This window comes from Anarhichas minor, unplaced genomic scaffold, assembly GCF_050575085.1.
Source record: "Anarhichas minor isolate MPS153535 unplaced genomic scaffold, ASM5057508v1 ptg000045l, whole genome shotgun sequence".
In the NCBI taxonomy this organism is placed as follows: Eukaryota; Metazoa; Chordata; class Actinopteri; order Perciformes; family Anarhichadidae; genus Anarhichas; species Anarhichas minor.
Genome location: NW_027466491.1, coordinates 2,249,918 through 2,259,605, shown reverse-complemented (window position 1 = coordinate 2,259,605; position 9,688 = coordinate 2,249,918). Strand labels below are relative to the sequence as shown.

Here is a 9,688-nt window from a genome sequence, read left to right as displayed (position 1 = left end):
CCTCAGCTGCACTCAGCCAAAAAAGAGAAAAATAAGAGAAGCTCTGAAATATCAGTGGAACGCACTGAGAAATAAGGTTATAACTGCATATGATAACATTACATTGATACAATAAATGGCAAAATATTCACTGGGAAAAATGATCTCAAGCTAATTTCTCGTCTCTGTAAAAACAAAGCAAAAATTCAAGGATGAATTGATTGCCCTTTAAAGCATTATACAACTGTCAGCGTAACACTCAGATGCGTGATTGTCAAGCATCCACCCTCAGACTCCCTCTCAGCTTCCAATATGAATAGATAATTACACTGCGTCATTCATCTTTTTGCAGGTCTTGTGATGTGTTTCAGCTCATCCCACGTCCCTAACGGTGTGTGAGTCAGTGTGGTCCAACACTATGTTACGCAGAGCCGAGCTGCCCTTTCTTGCATTTTCTGGTGTTGATTCAGGCCCTCCTAAGTATTTTAACATTTCCAACACTGCCACAAAAGACACAAGGAAATCCATTTGTCATGTCCGTCGCAGTACAATTCATTATAGATGGGGCACTGAACCACTACAAAAGCAGCAATTCCTTTAAAGGGTCAGCTTTACAGTTTTTTTCTGAGAAACCAATTTCAGAACATAATTAATCTTCAGGGAGAGATGTTTTGTGCTGTTTGGTAAAGGTGGAACTCTGTCTTCACTGTTGCGGAAAGTAATTGAGGACGGATGATGCTTACAAAACCAGGGACTCTGAGAACTGCTTTTTCAATTCATCGTACCTCAAACACATTTAAGGACAGATAACCTAAGCATTGTGTCCTTGGCAGAATAACTTCGGAGACCAAACTTAACTAAGACAACACGGAGATGGAGAATTAAACCGGAGTCTTGTATATATTGAATATTCAAATGTTTGAAAACTTTTTTTTCAACAAAAGTTCAAAATGTATAAGGGGTAAATGTAAATACACAGATATATTACAGAACGAACTGTGATGCTTCTTTTTTGTGAGACAAACATAATCCACTAACCCTCATGCATACCCACATAGCCCATACTGAATTAAAAGACCAGTTGAGATTGATATTTTTATGGAGTGCCTTCCTTGCCAGGTATGCCACTGACAGCCAGTAGCACTTTAACTCCATTGAGGGGAAGAAATGTCTCTTAAAGTCAAAAGGGAAGGGATAAATAAAAAAAGTGGAGTCACTGGAAATGCACGCACACACACACACACACACACACACACACACACACACAGAAACTTTAAATTCAGGTTACAGGTCTTTTGCCATCACCGCAACTGGACCCATGAAAGAGAGAGAGCTCTACCAGCTGCACCCTTTTCCTTTGTATTTACTCAGCAGTTGAAATAACATGAACGGCGACTAACATCCAGTGGGAACCAATTCTAACAGTAGCAAGCAAAGCTAACAGTCAGCCTGGCCTGCTGGTTTCCCCTTTCCTGGTGAAATACAAACTTATAAGCACACAAATGTTGAATGATGTCGCTAACAGTACATAATCACCATTATGTGTCCTTTTTGAAAAAGATGGGAAAACATCTACAGACAGCATGCCTCTTAGCAAAGATAGCCGTTTCCACAAATGTGTGCAGAAAAGGTTTTTATCTAATCTGCACAATAGCTGCAATATCATTGTAGTCTATATTTCCCTGTACAAAAAGTGAGGAGAATTAAGATACACTATTTCTCTGTGGTGCACATCCATATGAGTCCTTTTCAGTAAGTGTACGAATTTAGGGATGGAGCCTTCATGTGCTGAGCAGCACATTACGATGCAGAACACATAAGTAGGGAAGATTAATGTCACTGTCCTGGCCTGTTTGACAAACACTCTCATCTCTGGATATTCTCTCATCCTCCCACTGATCAATTACCAACACTGCTGAGATCCGGGATAAGTGCTGCTGCTGCTGCTGTGTGTATCTACCAGTGCAGAGTGTGAATCTGGAGGACACCTCTGATGGCTTAGCGCATTAAAAACATCTCTTAAGTTGGGTTTTATGTTGTTATTAAGAGCTCAAATGTACCTTAGTTTAGGTACTGAATATAACTTTCAGGAATAAACAGACAGATTTTCATCTGTTTCATGATTTATGCTCTAAACAAGAAGCTTGTAACGGCCTCATGGTCAGCCAAATGCAACCACAGAGATCAGACGCAAAAACGTGTAAAGCGTATGTACACACACGTGTGTGTATGTGGGACATGTTGCCAAACAGACAGCAGGACCAAGAGAGAGAGAGTGTATCATGAGAAAGCGGGAAGAGTGAGCAGAGGGAATGTGCGCCGATTCATCTCCTCGCCAGGAGCAGGCAGGTACAGAGCTATGGCAGCCCTACAAGGTCAATATTTTACTTTGGCTTGTGCTCGCTAATTACATTACAGGCAAAGTGCCCCAGGAGAGCACATAGAGAGATATAGACCGCGCAACCCCTCCACCCAGCTCTGCAAGCCAAACAATTTGTAGCATTAGCTGAGACGTTGCCGTGTTTAGTCATTGCAACAGGGCTGATTCGCAGCAATTTCAACATATTTCAGGAGATCAGGGGTGTACTGAGGCACGGCACAGCAGCCGGGTAGGAAATGGAGATAAGAGTTATTTTAGTGTGGAAAATATCTTCCCGTCTAAACTGAAATAGTAAACCACGAAAGTTCCCAAATCTCGAGGCAGGCTTAATGTGGAAAATACTTTACTCTTGTGGCTGTGTTTGGCATCTGATCAGACCTTGACCAACCAATGTCTCACACAACAGTATAGCTTATGCATGTCAACATGTGTTTGTCTTCAGAGGGAATATCAAGCTTCAGAGAAGAGCTGTTGATGTGCATGACTGGTGTAAAATAGTCTCCTATGTTTATAGCAGGGCCTGGGGGGGGGGGGGGGTCAGTCTGTCAGCCTGTCAGACTGATCGTCACTAATAAGGGGGGCGATGTCGCAAATCCACTCACCGTGTAGAATAATTAGTTTGAATCCCAGAACCAGATTGCATTTATTTGATCTGTGAAACAGAAATCAATACAACAGCAGAATCATGCAGCATATATTATATCACGGGTCAAATGCCTGCCGAAATATAAAGTGCATCTTCTTTAAGAGAGGGGGGAAGCACCCAGAAAGCACAGGTTAGAATAAAGCAGCGCTGCCATTGGCTGAGCGCACCAGGAAGTCCATCCGCTGGTGCTGTCACATGCCTCTGACGCAGGGACTTCCCGAAAGTAAACAGCAACCGCGGAAACGCTCAACATGATGGCTCCCAAAGTTGAATTCACAAACGCTGCAGCGATCGTCTGGCTGACGTTTCTGTCTCTGATCCACCCGGCGGAGGCTTACGATGCGGGCGACGCTTTAGCGCTGCTCCTGGGCACCATCCTGGCCGTGGTGGGTGTCTGCGCCTTCCTCGGCTGGTACGCGCGGAGGCGGAACGGACAGCTGTGAGAGCGACTGCCTTGCCATCACCAACCGCATTAATGCCTATCTATCTGATCTAATGCGGACTTTCTGGCACTATGGTTTGTGTCGAAGCGACTGGCAATACACGTGCCTTATTGGAATTAATGCGTCAAGCGCAACGGGAACCACGTGGAGTCTGTTGCAAGAGGTGGAGGGAGACAACCAGGAAGTCCCGAAACAGGAGCTGTTATTTGTTGCACTGCTGAAGCTGAAGACCAAACACTGTTTCCTTTATATATGAAAAGACATGCTGTAGCTCCTGTGTATTGTCACAAAGATGCTTGCAGTGTATAATGCGCATATTTCCCATGCTTGGTGTGATCACTGTGATTTCCTGATGTGTTCATGTCTGCAATGTGCAACACAACATCGCCATTGTTTGAAGCACAATGTGACAAGTGTAATTACATGAGAAGAGTGGAGCTGTTGGTGTACTTGCAGCTGTTAGAACATGCGACAGTAGCTCTGAGAATAATAAATTGCTCATCTGATGCTCTTCACAGCTCTCTGGTTTGCTTGATGTATGAATGATCTGCTGTGTAATCACATCTCTACTCTTCTTTCATTTAGGTGTGGATAGAGTGCTTTCAAGCCCAGACAATTTGCCCTAATTGGACTCTAGGTTTTTATGACAGACTACCATACAAATGTTTAAAAATGTAAGCCTCCACAAAGGCTTAGGGCAGTGACGCAATATCCTCAACTTAAGGAAAAATAGCAACATGATATAATATAAAAATATTAAATATATAAAATATAAAAAGTTATAGCCCAGCATTCAATGTTGGACAGTAGTATTATCAGCAAAATGTAATTAAAGTATCAAAATTAAAAGAAAATTTCACCTGTGTGACATTATATAAATTGTTCATCCACTGGTTCCCAACCTAAAGGGGTCAGGCCCCTCTTAAGGGTCGCAAGATTAGTCTGAGGAGTTGTGAGATAAGGAATTGGAAAGAAGAAGAAGAAAAAAAAATGATTTATCTCTTTGGGCCTCAAATACTTAAATATTTAAATGAAACCATCAGAGAAATTAAGAGAGGAACCGTCTCTTTGGAAAAACTGAAAACACACGTAATACATCTGTAATGTGACAAGGGCTCCAAGTAGACATTTCTGTTTTGGGGTTACAAGCCAAAACGATGGGATCCACTTGTTTCATCTTCGACAATGTCTTGTAATTTATTATTTATATTCTTCATGTAAATTCTAACCGCTGACTCTTGCTGTCAGATAAATGTGGTGTTGTAAAAGATTGAATTACTGAACTTCTGTAAATGTATTTCCACTGCAGCTAATATAATAAGCTATATGTATACATTATATATATATATATATGTATATGTATACATATTTATGTTTTTGTATGGAAAACTAAAATAATTATGATCATATATGACTTAAAGTCATTATTTGAACTTGGAATGATATACAATTGTTGACATTAGATTAATCTAGATGGCCGTAAAATAGTTTATTTTGCAGAGAAATGAATGATTCAGCCTCTACTGTATCTAATGTGACCGTTTGTATTCATTATCAATGAGTAGTCTGTGATATATGGTAAACTGGGAATGAAAAGGAGCCGGTTCTCAGCCGCATTCCTTTGTAATCATAAACAAAAGGAAATCTGCACATCGTCCCCTGTACCATGTTGAAGTTGTAACGCACACATTCCCTACACGTATGACCAAAACAAATCATCTATTTTTCAGCCCAGGTATATGACAGCATCTCAGTGTGTGTACACTTGTGTACAGGTGGCTGATTGAATCAGTGTTCCCTTGTTACGCTGCTCATGACATCCCTTCTCTCCATACATGGCTGAGAAATCAAATCCTATGAATTTATCATGCTGCCCTGGCAGAATGAACAACGGTGCTCAAAGTGCTTGTCAATTATGCATATACAGGAGAAGTCATTCTACCTTGAGGTGAACTAGGCTGCCTGATTTAACCCTTCACTTTCTACATAATGGGGACATTTGTGTAGAGTGAAACATGTATGAGCATGAAGGCAGAGAGGGAGATAGTCTACAAGTAGAATTCAGCTAATACATCTGAGACAGACGCCAAGCAAAAGGTCTAACAGGGAATAAAGCACTGTAACAAAAGAGTAGCAGGCAGATAATGAGCCACATTTAGCTTTTGTATATATTCAAATTAATCTGAAACAGTGGTGTGTGTGTGTGGGGGCGATTAAGATGTATTTTTTTTATCTGGACTCTACTTGTGAAGCTGCCAGTAAAATAGGTATCCCTTACCCTACACGGGAAATAATGAGTATCCAACTGCTGTAACGCGTTACCGGCCAGCAGCGGCCCCGTTGAGCAGATGTTACCAAGAGAGAGGGTGGTGCTGCTGCTGCTGCTGCTGCTGCAACAAGAGACAAGACGCGTCTTGGATCACAAATAGGGATGCAGGGCGCATGCGCACTGGGCTCCGTTTACTGTAGGATATTCACCGTGGAGGAAAAAAAAAAGGGGGCAGGCAACAAAACAGGCTTTTTAAAAACAGCAAAACCCCGGCTCGTGCAATGTAAATAACCTCCAGGAGGGAGACGAAATAGGATTATCAACAGGTAGGATTTCGATTGATCTTGTGATCGTCTGTCTGTCTCTCGCTCTTTCTCTCTCTCTCTCTCTCTCCTTTTTTTTTTTTTTTTTTTTTTTTGGCCTTGGCTTGTGTGGTGGCTGCGATTCTGGGCAATTCATAGAGGGGACCTGGGAATTATTCTAGTCTAATGGACGTACGGATCCGCTACACTGTTATGCTTCATCCAGCCGATTGGGACGCGAGGACGATGCTTTTTACCTGCCGTGCTTTTTCACCGAAATCGGTCGGATTCAGACGCGCGTAGAACACTCGACCGACAGTCGGAGGACACATTTAGAGACGCGTAAGTAGACACAAACGCCAATGTTCATGGAATCAGATGTTACCACATGCTATGTGTCGTTTTCCAAACAGTAAAAAACATAGATATCGAGTATAACAACCCGTAATAGTATTACCAGCAGGTTTGTTATTATCACTTCCAACCACCCATATCGGGTAATCACACCCGCGCACTAACAAGCCCAATATATGTCGAAATGCGTCTCTGGTGTCAGTATCACACAGTATATTCTCGCACCTCTTGGTAATTACTAATAGGTACAACAGATGATCTGGAAAATCGACAGGCTCAATAAACGCCTTAATGGGAACACTGCTTATTAACGTGAGACCAGTAATCCGGTTAACCTTTATTCAAGCAAAAAAAAACACGAACGCTTTATTATGTATGCACCCTCCGTCGATCTGCCACAATGCACGAAGGCAGGGCGAGTTTATTCGAGGCATCCGCCGCTTTAGAGAGCCGTCCTCTGTGCTGCAGGGTGTAGGGTGTGATCAAGAAGAGCTTATTTTGGACTGCATTTCTCTTAATGTTCACTGTGCGCTGAAAAAATGTCTCCCACTCCAAAAAAAAAATCGAACCAAACCGAGCCTTTTTTGTGTTGTCTAAACCGTTGCTTTCCGAGGGGTAGAGATGCGTCGTTTCTTAATGAAGGCTGGGCTGTGCTTTTTGCCATCTTTTGTTCAGGAAATTCCAAAGCCACCAGAAAGAATTGTACCAATGTAATAGATTGATGCTTTCGTCTTATCAAGCTCAATCACTGCTTGTCTGTCTGTCTGTCTGTCTGTCTGGATCTAGACAAAGTATTCAAGCTGAGACAGGGCTCTTCACTGTGCCACTCTAGATGTTAAAATGTTAAATAAATAAATAATGGCAGACAGAAGGAAATTAGTGCTTATCTCATTCTAGATAGTCAATGTGCAGTTGAAAACAATGCAGCTGTTGTGTGGGACTGAATGCTGATGGGTGGATAATATTTTTCAGTTCTTTTTTTTTTTTTTTTTTCTTTTTTTTTTTTAGGTGTGATGAGACAAAGGAACAAAGGATGCCTTAGAGGAGAGGTTGCCTATATGCCTGGAAACCTCTTCAAAGCCCACCGCCAAATGGATCTAACGCCTCCCCCTGCCACCTCTAGATCATGATACTTGGCTGAAGCTATTCCGCTATCTTTATGATCCCTCCTCCATCTATGGCGAACTATAGCCATGCAGGGGACCACACCATCTTGCAGAATGTCTCTCCTCTCGCCACGTTCCTCAAACTGACCTCTCTTGGTTTCATCATTGGAGTCGGTGTGGTTGGAAACCTCCTAATCTCCATCCTGCTGGTCAAAGACAAGAGTCTGCACCGAGCTCCCTACTATTTCCTGTTGGACCTGTGCGCCTCTGACATCCTGCGCTCTGCCATCTGCTTCCCCTTTGTCTTCACCTCGGTCAAGAATGGATCCACCTGGACCTATGGCACGCTGACCTGTAAAGTGATCGCCTTCCTGGGTGTGCTCTCCTGTTTCCACACAGCGTTTATGCTGTTCTGTGTCAGCGTCACACGCTACCTGGCCATCGCACACCACCGTTTCTACACCAAGAGGCTGACCTTCTGGACCTGTCTAGCTGTCATCTGCATGGTGTGGACGTTGTCGGTGGCTATGGCATTCCCGCCGGTGCTAGATGTAGGGACGTACTCTTTTATCCGGGAGGAGGACCAGTGCACATTCCAGCACCGTTCCTTTAGGGCGAATGATTCGCTGGGCTTCATGCTCCTGCTGGCGCTCATCCTCCTGGCCACGCAGCTGGTTTACCTCAAGCTCATCTTCTTCGTCCACGACCGTCGAAAGATGAAGCCTGTCCAGTTTGTGCCTGCTGTCAGCCAGAACTGGACCTTCCACGGGCCTGGCGCCAGCGGGCAGGCGGCGGCCAACTGGCTGGCCGGATTCGGTCGAGGCCCCACCCCGCCTACCTTGCTGGGCATCCGGCAGAACAGCAACGCAGCGGGCCGCAGACGTCTACTGGTGTTGGATGAATTCAAAACAGAGAAGAGGATTAGCAGGATGTTCTACATCATGACGTTTTTCTTCCTGGCGCTGTGGGGGCCCTATCTGGTCGCCTGCTACTGGCGGGTGTTTGCAAGGGGCCCTGTGGTCCCTGGGGGCTACCTGACGGCCGCCGTGTGGATGAGCTTTGCCCAGGCTGGGGTCAATCCTTTCATCTGCATCTTCTCCAACAGGGAGCTCCGGCGCTGCTTCAGCACCACACTCCTCTACTGCAGAAAATCCAGGTTACCAAGGGAACCCTACTGCGTTATATGAAGGTTTTGCTGTGGGTTTTTTCTCCTCTGTCTCTATTGCCCTGATTGATCTTGATCTGGGCTCGTTCCCATTGTACAGCGCGCTCTCTCTTCTATCTCTCTTCTCTTCATCCTCCAGTTTTCCTGCTGTTCCTCCTTCTCCTAACCCTTGTTTTCAGAGGTGGAAGGTGGACTGTCAATCACGAGGCTCTGCCGGGATGATTGAATATGAAACGAATCAAACATGGAGGCTGAAGAGAATGGGAATGCGCAGGAGGTCTGGATCGCCTCCTGTGTTTATGTTCTAGTAAACAGACATTTTGGAAGGCCATGCCAATGCAGAGAAGCAAAAAGTTGAAAAAAAAAGAAGAAAAAAAACAACCGAATGGGCAAAACAATAAAAACAAAACCTTTTGCTTTGGATATTTTGAATATGCGTAATTCTGTGAGGTGTGAAATACATAAACATAAAGAAAAAAGATTAAAAAACAAAGAAACGATACCTCTCAAGGAATCACTGGAAATGTTTTACATTTTACGAGTTGCACTAAAAAGAAGATGTAAAGATGCTTTTTTTTGGTCAACAGTTGCCAGTTGCATTGCAAAGGACAACCTTTCCTTTTTGTTCTTTTTTTTCCAAACTAAACAATGAATGCTTTAATTTGCAACAGACTACACAATCGCTGTAAGTAAAGCAAAGATTGGTGACTGTTGGAATACACCATCACAAGAGGATGAAATGGTTTAAATGTAAGTGATATCTTTTTTTCATTTACTTGGGTGGGGGCTTAACGATGGGGATTTACAATGTGTGGTTTTGAAGTTGCAATTTAAAACTAGAAATAATTTCTTGTAGTTTTACAATCCATATGTCCCTAGTGTCTGGCATTGTTATTTTCTTATCACCTTTTACAAAAAAAAAAAAGCGGAAATAAAGATGAAATGGTGTTTGGATTTTGAAAAAAAAGACGTTACTTTTAAGAACAAACTTGTGCTTAAAAAAGACATTGAAGAAGTAGTTAAATGTTTCATCATATCCATGTA

At 43.1% G+C, this 9,688-nt stretch overlaps 2 protein-coding genes across 2 annotated transcripts; both read left to right on the top strand.

Annotated features, from left to right (window-relative positions):
• Window positions 1–3,201: 3,201 nt before the first annotated feature.
• On the top strand, window positions 3,202–3,965 carry LOC142971008 (small integral membrane protein 30). The gene has a single exon (XM_076111572.1). It carries the CDS (start codon window positions 3,257–3,259, stop codon window positions 3,446–3,448), a length of 192 nt encoding a protein of 63 aa, XP_075967687.1. The 5' UTR covers window positions 3,202–3,256; the 3' UTR covers window positions 3,449–3,965.
• A 3,202-nt stretch (window positions 3,966–7,167) lies between these two features.
• On the top strand, window positions 7,168–9,358 carry gpr85 (G protein-coupled receptor 85). Its single transcript, XM_076111750.1, has one exon. It carries the CDS (start codon window positions 7,533–7,535, stop codon window positions 8,664–8,666), a length of 1,134 nt encoding a protein of 377 aa, XP_075967865.1. The 5' UTR covers window positions 7,168–7,532; the 3' UTR covers window positions 8,667–9,358.
• Window positions 9,359–9,688: the final 330 nt, after the last annotated feature.